This window comes from Hippocampus guttulatus, chromosome 20 (genome assembly GCF_054856545.1).
Source record: "Hippocampus guttulatus isolate MCC_2025c chromosome 20, RoL_Hgut_1.0, whole genome shotgun sequence".
In the NCBI taxonomy this organism is placed as follows: Eukaryota; Metazoa; Chordata; class Actinopteri; order Syngnathiformes; family Syngnathidae; genus Hippocampus; species Hippocampus guttulatus.
The window spans coordinates 1133680-1144254 of NC_141280.1; the positions used below are offsets into that span (position 1 = coordinate 1133680).

General features: G+C 54.2%; 2 protein-coding genes across 7 annotated transcripts; one reads left to right on the plus strand and one right to left on the minus strand.

Annotated features, from left to right (window-relative positions):
- Positions 1 to 29: 29 nt before the first annotated feature.
- Positions 30 to 5097, plus strand: LOC147187397 (cleavage and polyadenylation specificity factor subunit 3-like). Of its 2 annotated transcripts, XM_086100201.1 has the most exons (18): positions 30 to 212; positions 893 to 956; positions 1040 to 1137; positions 1244 to 1372; positions 1859 to 2036; positions 2138 to 2227; positions 2321 to 2471; positions 2545 to 2720; positions 2857 to 3015; positions 3122 to 3268; positions 3333 to 3485; positions 3555 to 3663; positions 3993 to 4091; positions 4167 to 4261; positions 4338 to 4425; positions 4501 to 4567; positions 4719 to 4815; positions 4914 to 5097. In XM_086100201.1, the coding sequence occupies exons 1-18, from the start codon at positions 142 to 144 to the stop codon at positions 5001 to 5003; spliced, it is 2061 nt and encodes a 686-aa protein (XP_085956327.1). In that variant the 5' UTR covers positions 30 to 141; the 3' UTR covers positions 5004 to 5097. The 2 variants fall into 2 exon arrangements, 1 of the variants encoding a protein (XP_085956327.1); XR_015097649.1 differs by lacking the exon at positions 4914 to 5097 and having other exon boundaries at positions 4181 to 4261; positions 4719 to 4800.
- LOC147187398 (disintegrin and metalloproteinase domain-containing protein 17-like) lies at positions 5038 to 10465 on the minus strand. 5 transcript variants are annotated; one of them, XM_086100200.1, is made up of 17 exons: positions 10206 to 10465; positions 9069 to 9198; positions 8842 to 8972; positions 8686 to 8774; positions 8422 to 8602; positions 8154 to 8284; positions 7993 to 8079; positions 7797 to 7907; positions 7469 to 7714; positions 7247 to 7399; positions 6966 to 7165; positions 6405 to 6508; positions 6195 to 6329; positions 5997 to 6127; positions 5755 to 5922; positions 5621 to 5677; positions 5038 to 5546 (listed from the first exon to the last, which is right to left on the minus strand). In XM_086100200.1, exons 1-17 carry the CDS (start codon positions 10276 to 10278, stop codon positions 5256 to 5258), a joined length of 2418 nt encoding a protein of 805 aa, XP_085956326.1. In that variant the 5' UTR covers positions 10279 to 10465; the 3' UTR covers positions 5038 to 5255. The 5 variants fall into 5 exon arrangements, with proteins under 5 accessions (XP_085956326.1, XP_085956325.1, XP_085956323.1 ...); XM_086100199.1 differs by having other exon boundaries at positions 6939 to 7165; XM_086100197.1 differs by having other exon boundaries at positions 5755 to 6329; positions 6939 to 7165; positions 7469 to 7711.
- Between the last annotated feature and the right edge of the window lie 110 nt (positions 10466 to 10575).

Below are 10575 nucleotides of genomic sequence, written 5' to 3' on the forward strand. Positions count from 1 at the left end.
GCGCCGTTAAGCGTCGTCGAAGAAGAGAACAACCGGACGTGATCGCCGAATAAACTTGGGAGTGGAAATAAGCGCCCATTGTCAAGCTTGTGGCATGAATATCGTTTAATTTAGCGTTTGCCGGCTTTTCGCGAGTGGAAGATGGCAAGCAAACGCAAAATTGAAGCAGCGGTTCCCGCCGAGGAAAGCGACCAGCTGCTTATTCGTCCACTGTGAGTGCTTGGAAGCTTAACTTTTGTTGACTTCTTGCGACGGGCCTCCCGCCAAACTCTTCCACATCTTCTCAAATACAACGTCACTTGTCACTTCAATACATCCAATGTGGTTTGGGATCCCAAAACACTGTCTCGGTTAATTAGGAAATGTGATTGTATGGGCGAAAAAAAATCTTTTTTGTTTTTGTTATTGACATATATGCAGTTCAATTTTTTATTTTACTTTTGGTGGTATTTCTATAACTAAGCGATGACTTGAGTGCTTCCCCACACAGGAGGGCACTTCAAGGTTCGAATGTCTGAACCCTGAACCTCTCTCGACTGTAATGCTAAACACTTAGCACTCGACTTTCTCATAATAATAAAGCCAGTTCTACCCACATAGTTCCTCTCATTTTCGGTTTTGAAAATGACGAATGAAGATGCATTTAATGCGAAATATGAAATAATCATTGAAACTCATCATATTCCATCATGAGTGCACGTAAACCCTCCCGTTTGAGTCAGCTACACGATTTAAAATGGAGCAATGTAGTACCCGGATTATCTCAAGTCAAGTCGAATTCATTTGCATAGCCCTTCATCACAGAAAAGTCTCAAAGGGCTTCACATAAATATTAACAACATGACTGGCTTTCAATATATTTCATGTATACTGCGTGTGCGTGCGTGTGCAGCGGAGCAGGCCAAGAGGTGGGACGGTCATGCATCATCCTGGAGTTTAAAGGGCGCAAAATCATGGTAGGTACCAACTCCTGCTCCTTATTTTTTTGGTGGCGGTCATGCGATGCCATCACGAAGGCCTTCTCGTTGTCGTCTGGCAGCTGGACTGCGGCATCCATCCGGGCCTGGAGGGCATGGACGCGCTGCCGTACATCGACCTCATCGACCCGGCCGAGATCGACCTGCTGCTCATCAGCCAGTCAGTCGCTCGCCATTACCCACGATCATTGCCCGGGCGTTAACCAAATGGATGAAGATGGATGAGCGCGGTGCTGACGTGTTGTCTTTCTTTGCGTGGGCTTCAGCTTCCATCTGGACCACTGCGGTGCTCTGCCCTGGTTCCTGCAGAAGACTACCTTCAGGGGGCGCACCTTCATGACGCACGCCACCAAGGCCATCTACCGCTGGCTGCTGTCTGACTACGTCAAAGTCAGGTGGGTTCCATCCGGGGACTGTGCACACAGCAGTACGCACTTGGGGCAATCTTTTTTCTCTTTTTGTTCTGAGAAGCAATTTTGCCGTTATTGTTCCCCGTAATGTTACTCGAGGCGACATTTGTACTCGGGTAAGAGCCGTCGTTTTATTGGTCTGTAAAAAAGCGCTGTCCAACATCCCTAATATTTCCTGTTGCGTGGCTGGAAATCTGATGATTTGGTCTCTAAGCACCTCTTCGATAATCAAAGTAGTCGCCAATGAATTTGATCATCGATCAAGTGATGAATTAATTGTCGCACTTCTGCGAAATAGAAACTTGCTCGTGTGACAAAAGGCCATTTTGGTGACGAGATCATTTGGGTCGTAAAAAAATGCGTCCATTAAATGCATCTGGAAATGGAGGTTGGCAAATCGTGTTGCGGACGGGTAGCGTCGCGCCCGAGCGGGACAGACGCGACCGTGACCTTGCCACCTGGTGCTCGCAGCAACATCTCGGCCGACGACATGCTGTACACGGAGACGGACCTGGAGGAGAGCATGGAAAAGATCGAGACCATCAACTTTCACGAGGTCAAGGAAGTGGCCGGCATCAAGTTCTGGTGCTACCATGCCGGACACGTCCTGGGCGCCGCCATGTTCATGATCGAGATCGCCGGCGTCAAGGTACCAAATGACCAACTGGAAGATCCCTCCCCCCAAAAATTTGGCTTGCAGATTTGGACCGTTGTGGCACTCCAAATGTCCCTAAACGCGTACGCGCGAAGCTGTTGTACACAGGGGACTTCTCGCGTCAGGAGGACAGACACTTGATGGCGGCGGAGATCCCCAGCGTCAAGCCGGACATCCTCATCACGGTCAGCCGCGATGATGTGCCAGGCGCGTTTGTGACCTTCGCGTGCTGATTGCCGTCTTTACCCGAAGTCTATATTTGTGCGTGTGTGCATCAGGAGTCCACGTACGGGACGCACATCCATGAGAAACGCGAAGAGCGCGAGGCGCGTTTCTGCAACACGGTACACGACATCGTCAACCGGGAGGGGCGCTGCTTGATTCCCGTCTTTGCGCTCGGACGAGCGCAGGAGCTTCTGCTCATCCTCGGTAATCGCCCGTTTGTGTGCGCGCGCGCGTTTGGTTGCGGGGGTGTATGCGTGACGTGGCGATGTGCGCTCAGACGAGTACTGGCAGAACCACCCGGAGCTGCACGACATTCCCATTTACTACGCATCGTCGCTGGCCAGGAAGTGCATGGCCGTCTACCAGACGTACATCAACGCCATGAACGACAAGATCCGCAAGGCCATCAACGTCAACAACCCCTTTGTCTTCAAGCACATCAGCAACCTCAAGGTCAATAAGGGCACGCGTGCGCCCCACACGGGCCCGCCCCTGCTTCCTCCAGAGGCTTTTCTCTGAGGAACTTGCCAGGCTTTTGGTCTTTTTGTGTTGTTAAGCATCGCAGTCACTGTCTGTGTGCGCGGGGCAGAGCATGGACCACTTTGATGACATCGGGCCCAGCGTGGTGATGGCGTCTCCCGGCATGATGCAGAGCGGTTTGTCCCGAGAACTGTTTGAGAGCTGGTGCACCGACAAGAGGAACGGCGTCATCATCGCCGGATACTGCGTGGAGGGCACGCTTGCCAAGGTACGTGCGTGACCCATCAAAAAAAAAAAAAAAGCTACCTCAACTTGTGAATGTTAGTCTGAATTATGCGAATTCACCTGCGAGGCGCCCGCTTGCAATGTTGCAGCACATCATGACGGAGCCGGAAGAGATCTGCACCATGTCGGGGCAAAAGCTTCCGCTGAAGATGTCGGTGGACTACATCTCCTTCTCGGCGCACACCGACTACCAGCAGACCAGCGAGTTCATCCGAGCCCTCAAACCGCCGCACGTGGTAAGCATCCGCCGCCGGCGACTCCCACGGGCCCCGTGCCGACGTCTCCTCCCGCCGCTTGCAGATCCTGGTCCACGGCGAGCAGAACGAGATGGCCCGGCTGAAGGCGGCGCTCATCCGCGAGTACGAGGACAACGACCAGGTCCACATCGAGGTCCACAACCCCAGAAACACGGAGGCCGTCACGCTCAACTTTCGCGGGGAGAAACTGGCCAAGGTGCGTTGACGGCGCCGGCGTCACCTTGAAACGGGACGTGGTGAAGAATGCCGCCGTGCTTCATTGCAGGTGATGGGCTCGCTGGCTGACAAGTCCTGCACTCAAGGGCAGAGGGTGTCCGGCATCCTCGTCAAAAGAAACTTCAACTATCACATCCTGACGCCTTCTGATCTCTCAGGTGCACGTGGCCGTCCAAAACAACTTCAAAAGGGGGCAGTCAAATGGTAGAATGTGATTCTTTCTCAACATAATCGCTTTGACCGTTTGGTTTGGCATTTTCTGATTGGCTGACTGGTCCCCCCCCCCCCCCAAAAAAAAAAAAATCCTCTAATAAACTCGTATCAGATTGAATTTGGAGCCACCGCCTCGAAATGAGCGTGACGTTTCAAATGCAGTCGCTTGCCCGAAAAAATTAGCTTCAATAGTGCATGTGGAACAGAATTGGCGAGAAGGGCAGCAATTCATGTGATCGATGATATGATCTAACGTGGCGGTTGTGCGGTCCAGAGTACACAGATCTGAGCGTGGGCACAGTCACGCAGACGCAGGCCATCCCTTACACGGGACCCATCTCGCTGCTGGTCAGCCAGCTCCGATGCCTCACCGGTAAGGCGTCTGCGCGCCCGCCCGTCCGTGCGCCCGCGTGCTTTGTGCAAATCGGTTGCGTGTGTTTGCGTCGAGGTGACGTGGAGCAGGTGGAGTCTGCAGAGAAGATCACCATACGGATCTTCAAGAGCATCACTTTGGTCCACGAGGCCGGCATGGTTCTGCTGGAGGTGGGAGAGCCACACAAGAATGTTCTCCATGACGACCAGGCGTCAGCTGTCAATCAAATGCGTGTCGTCTTCTCAGTGGCTGGCCAACCCGCTCAACGACATGTACGCTGACGTGGTGACCACCGTGATTCTGGAGGTCCAGTCCAACCCCAACGCCCAGAAGAGTCAGTCAAGGCAGCGCCGGTGAAACTCGCGACCCGCTTGACCTCTTTCACACCTGGCCTTCCTTTTCTTTTCAGTACTGGAAGCTCGCCGGGAAACTTTTGACCAGGAAGTCTTTGTTGAAAGACTGGAACTCATGCTCCAGTGAGTCTAGTCTTGTTAGTTTGTAGCCGGCGTGCAGCAACCACCAAGTAGGCCCGTACTTGAATATTGAGTTACATACACTGTGGTTGTCACACATAAAATGATTACAATTAGCAGTTAACCTGATGTGCTAACGTGCGTGTGTGTGTAGCGACATGTTTGGTGAGGACTGCGTTGATTTCAAAGATGGCGACAAAGTGACGGTCAACGTCGACGGCGCTTTGGCTCACGTGGACCCCGAGACTCGCGTGAGTATTTTAAAAAGAAAACGCACATTACACATTTGGGGAGGGATTTAAATGAGGTCAGGCTGCGTTGAGCAATGCGAACGGTCCGTTCGCCGCAGGAGGTGACGTGCGCCGATGACGAGACTCTGAAGGACATGTTGGAGGTGGCCGTCCATCGACTGTACGACGCCCTCAGCCCCGTCGCCTGAGAGGGAAGCCGCGCTGCCCGATCGTGGCATCGAGTTTGTTTGCCTTCTTTTATTTTGCTCTTTTTGTAAAATAAATGTGAACATTCTGTCATGAGACGCTGTCCTGTGTATTGCCATGGCAACCACAGATTGTGATTGAGGCTGCCCTCGAAGCAGACACGAGTTATCAGGACGTGACATGCTAACACCACATTTGATTCACCCTGGTCTCTGATTGGCGGACAGAGTTCCAAGTTTCGGGCAAAAGAGCGGTCAGCACAGCGTCTCTTTGGCACCGGCGTGGCGCTGATGCCGCAGTTTGGCGGGCGGCGCCGCGCCGGCCACCAAGTTTTGCTCCGTCAGGTCCTCGAAGGAGCGCGCCGTTGATCCCCGCGGCCGCCCGAACGCCTCCTGCAGCGCCGCCTCGTCCACGCTGACGTCCTCAGCGATGGTCGCCATTCTGGGGCTGTCCGGGGGCCCGGGGCTGGACGCCTGGAAGCGTGCGTTCAAGGGTTTGAGGATCCGCACGGAAGCGGACTCCAGGCTGCTCAGGAGTTCCGCGTTCTGGAGAAAAGCATCTCGGTTGAGGCTGTGGAAAGTCGGGAAGTGGACGAGTCACGGAAGCGGCGCTTACTCACGCTGGGAAAGAAGAGCGACTTGGTGTTCTGCTCGTACTGGCGGTCCACCTTCTTGTCCTGAGCCACAAAACGACACAAGTCATCGGTGGTGTGGTCTTCACGGTGAAAGGTGGCGTGCGCTCGGGTCCACGCACCACGCAGTGCACCAGTACGCTGAAGGGGATCCAGAAGAGCAGCGAGAAGGCCACCACGGAACCAACCATGTTGTCGGCCAGGAACGTGGCAAAGGTGTCGATGTCCAGTTTGTCAATGAAGTCCCAAAGTCTCTCCACCACATCCTGCACCTGCTTCATGCACTTCCCCTGCAGACGCCACGCATCACGTACGCGTCGGCGCCACACGCGCAAGCCACGCCATTTTCCTCGCAACATCTTACCGCGCCGTCGCAGAAGCCCACCGTGCAGGGTTTGCCTTTGCGCAGGAACAAGAAGTGGCCCTCCGCATCTCGATAGGGTGCGCATACGCCGCCGCCGCCTCGACAGCACACCTTGCAGGACGTGCCGGTTTCTGGAACGGCGGCAACGGGAAGATGGCGGCGGCGTTCGCAGAAGGAGCGAGCTTGGGCTCGGCTTACCGTTGCAGGCGCACGGCTCCAGTTTGAGGACGGCGAGACAGAAGGGGACGCACGAGCCGTCCTGACACTCGCCGCTGTCCAGACACGGCGTTTGATCCGGGGCGTTCTCTGGAGGCGGGCAATCTGCGCCGGAGCCTAAGAACACGCCGACACAGGTACGTGCACAAAGGAGCCCGGGAATGGAGGGAGGAAATCAAGTCAGGTCCTGACCTGTGCAGTAGGACCGTCCTTTACACGTGGCGTCGATGGGCTCCTGGCAAACCTCACCCGCGGCCTCCAGCTGGCACTTCCTGCAGCACGGGCTGTTCCTGTCACTGGACGCCCGTAGCAACACGTGCGAACATTAGAAACATGCTGGTGTTCTTCGCACACGTAGCAATGCGCTTGAGCTGCGCCTGTTGCGCCGCGCGCGGAGGGGCATGCTCGCGTTAGTCCGTCCGTCACTTGCAAAATAATATTGTCGGCGCGTCAACGTGAGCAAGATGCTTGTCCGAGTTACACGCTAATATTGGCGTCATGCTTACGTTCGCAATATGCTAAAACTGGCCACTTGCATATTTTACTGAGAAGCTTCCATGAAGCATGTTGTCCTGTTAATGCTCCTGAACAGAGGTGTCAAGTCCAGGTCCGGAAAGTAAAAATCCTGCCACAGTTTGCCGTATGCTAACATTAATGACATGCTTTCGCAACAAGGCCGGCCAATTGGCCGCTATCCGCCCGCGGGGAGCTCCCGGCCCCCCTGACCTGCATCGTGCTCCCGGCCCCCCTGACCTGCATCGTGCTCCCGGCCTGAGGCGGCACTTGGGGGTGCAGCAGGGGTCCGAGTTGATGTGCAGCAGCCCGGGATCGCACTCCTCTCCGGGTTCGACGCGAGAATTCCCGCAAACGTTGACCGTACGTTCCTTGAAACACGACGACGCCTTAGAGCGGAGACGCTTTACGATGGAACGTTTGGAGCATTTGGAGAACACCTGCGCACCGCAGAAGACAATTCAAATTACGGACGTCGGGCGACCTTGTCGTCGAGCCGACCTTGTCGGCAAGGGACCGACCTTGTTGTTGAAGTGGTCTCCGCTGACAGCAATGGGGTACATGACGTACTTGCCTCCCTGGTCCTCTCGGGGGGCACAGTAGGGGATGTTGTCGGGGTCGTGCTCCGCCCCGAAGTTGTGACCCAGCTCGTGAGTGGTCACCAAGTCTGCTTCCTGCGGAGATGTGAAGGTCATGCGCGATGTGGCTTATGCGTGTGTGTGGGCACGCGTGGTGGGGGCGACCTTGGTGAGGATGGTCTTGCCGTAGTTTTTGGTGCTGGTGAGTCCCGTGTTGAGATAGATGAGGCGGTGTGGGTCCGCATCAGTGGCGGTCGACGGGCAGCCTTTGGAGCAGAGCCCGCCGGGGATGTCGGCCTTGACCGGCGCCACGTACGCCAGGCCCAGCGTGCCCTCGTCAAAGTCCTGGTAAGTGAACAAGTGCGCCAGGCACACGTTGGCCGCCTTCTCCGACACATCCACGCTGAACTGCTGTGAGAAAGACGGAAAGTCGGCTAACGGACTTCTATGATGCGTTTGTGTCCTAGGTGGAGCGATCGCATTGTCCTTTTACCTCCAGGAGCCTTTTGACATCCCACACGTCTCGCCCGGCCACGGGACTTCCGGCCATGTTGAAGTGAACGCCTCCCGGCTTCACGGCGGTCGGCGTCTTCTCGATGATGATCTGGAGCGCACGCAAAACCGCACGTCAACCGCGCGCGCTCCACGTTCAGGCTCTGGGGCTCACGTGGTTGCGGACGACTAAAAACCTGCTGGATTTGGACCCCGTAACCCGAGAAGTCGTCGTCCCACGATGTGTTCCTGTAGATGTCGTCCACGCGGTCCATCAGCTCGATCTGCAAGACCGCGACGGCGTTTGTAAGCAAGCACGTACACACGCGTAAAAGCGCGCATATGACACACATCTCACCAGGTAGTTGAGCGTGGTACTCTCGTCGCGGCGCCCCATGTGCGTGAAGAAGCGATGGTCGGCCACCAGCAGCAGAGGACACGTGTTCTTACTGTGAGGGTGCACGTCGCGACGCGCACGCCACGCGCACTCTGACGAACGACACAAACGTCACGCGTGTGCTAACGGGAAGTGACGTCATGTGCAGCATTGCTGTCGCTGGCATCGCATCGTTTGTCCAAAAAAAATAATAATAAAAAAATCGGGCGGCACTTTGTGGCGGTCATACCTTCTTGGTCGTCATCGGCTTCCTGGGCGGCGTGGCGAACGCCGTCGGGGAGGAGGTGGCTGGAGTGAGAGTCCACGTAGCCGCAGACGGACGCCCGCTGCGGTCGGCTGAGGTTTCGGATGTGGTCCGAGCGGTAGACTAGCAGACGGCTGTCGGAGGGCCGCGTGAACCTCCACAGAGGCTGAAGCCACAACAACTTAGATCCGGAGCGTAGATGCTCCCCATCACCCCAAGGGGACCATGAATCCAATGACGGGCTCTCACCTCTATGTTAAATTCCGCCTCCTGCGTGACGATGCGGGCCGAGAAATTGCGATCGTCCATGTGAGCTTGAACGCGCGAGTTTTCCTCCCCTGCCGAGAAAAAAAAAGTATCAGAAGTGCGGAGCGACGGCGGCGAAGAGCAGGGGGTCGGGGTCACCGATGACGTGTCCGGTGAAGAAGGCGTGGCGGTCCACGCGCAGGTTTTGCTCGCCGTCATCGTCCACCGCCCACGCCGAAAAGTCTTCGGTGAATATGTGCTCGTTGGTCCTCAGGTACAGACGGAAGTGTCTGTCGCCGTTCCGTCAACATATTGACAGTCAACCGTCATACGACGAAAATCCATCGGATGCAGTCCGAACTTACTGGAAGGATGCGTTTGCTCACCTCTGCAGTGCGCGGAAGCTGATCTCTTTCTCCACGTGAGTGGCGAGCAGGTCTCTGCGGCGGACGGAGTGAGCGTGCACGCTGGACGGCGACAGCACGTCAAAGTCTTCCAACATGGCGCTCAGAGATGCTGAGGACCGCACGAAGGGATTCTTTAGCGCCAAGGCTCATGCCACAGAAAGGTAAGCAGGAGTTTCCCTTCGGCCCCCAGATTTCCTTCCAATTTGGTTGGAAGCTCTTTTGCTTTTGGAAATGGAAGGAAAACACCCCAACGCAAAACCTTTTTGTTCTGAAGAACCTGAAAAGGCTAACCATGCTAATGGCAATTCCTTTCATTTTCATTTGAGATATGATAGTTTTGAGTGACAAGCATGCTCAAAGAATGAATTTGGCTCATATTTCAAGTTTTTAATTGTTGCGCTCTCACGTCGTTTTGTGGTTTGAGCCGACGAAGACTTGTAGTAACCGTGACAGAGATCAGAGCCATTTGGGAAGAAAGCTGTGGAATTCCAAGGCCTTCTACACATACCTTCTCTCTCTGAAGGCCTTTGAAATTGACTTACTGAACATTTTGATAGAAAACAAATCAATTAAGTTGCATATTTACATCATACATTGCATGACACCATAGTACCTGATGAATAAAGCGGTTCATAACATCGTGCTCAGCATCCCTTGCTCATGATGGATGATTGGAATGAATGAGGCGAGTTTGGTGAATTGTTGCAGTGTCGAAAAGCGCTAGTGCGACCTTTGGAAAGTGACGGGACAATAAAGCTGCTGGTACGGTGACCGGAGTGGGTCGTGGTATGCACGGTGAGCAGAGAGCCAAGATTTGGGGGACTTGTATGCGGAAGAGATCAAATCTCAGCACACTAGTTGTACACTAACGATTATATGCGTGTGTTTTGGACATCCGCGGCACTATAGATGTAATCTCTTGCGCTAAGATTCAGCATAGACGTCCTGTGCACACTCATAGATCTATCCAAGTGATCGGCAGGACGTGGATATGCAATTTGTGTGGTGAATGGAGACAATCGGTATCTTGACAGTAAAAGTTTGAACGCGTCCGGCTCAATAGATCTAAGCACGTACCGTATACGTTCGGTAAGTTTGCGTGTAAACGAGACTTACAGAATTGCGGGTCTTGTGAGTGCGTGGAGGCTTCACTTTGCGTGAAAACCAAGAAAAAAAACAGCATCAACATGTTCACTTTGTTGGTGACGTCACCGCAACTCTCAGAGCGGCTGTTCACTTTTGGCGTGCTCAATGGGAGACGTGAGTCTACATTTCAAGTCTTTGGTGTTCCGATTCGGTTGGACTCTTGTAAGAGAAAAGAAAAGCGAAAAAAAACGCGAAGTTGACCAAACCAGGAAGACGCGCAGCTAGTCAAGTTAGGGAGAAGCAGGGTCATTCAAAGTGGAAGCTGTTGTGTGCCACTTCACAACAAAAGTATTTACCGTAACAATACAGTAATTGACTTTTATTCCACTGAAATCAATTC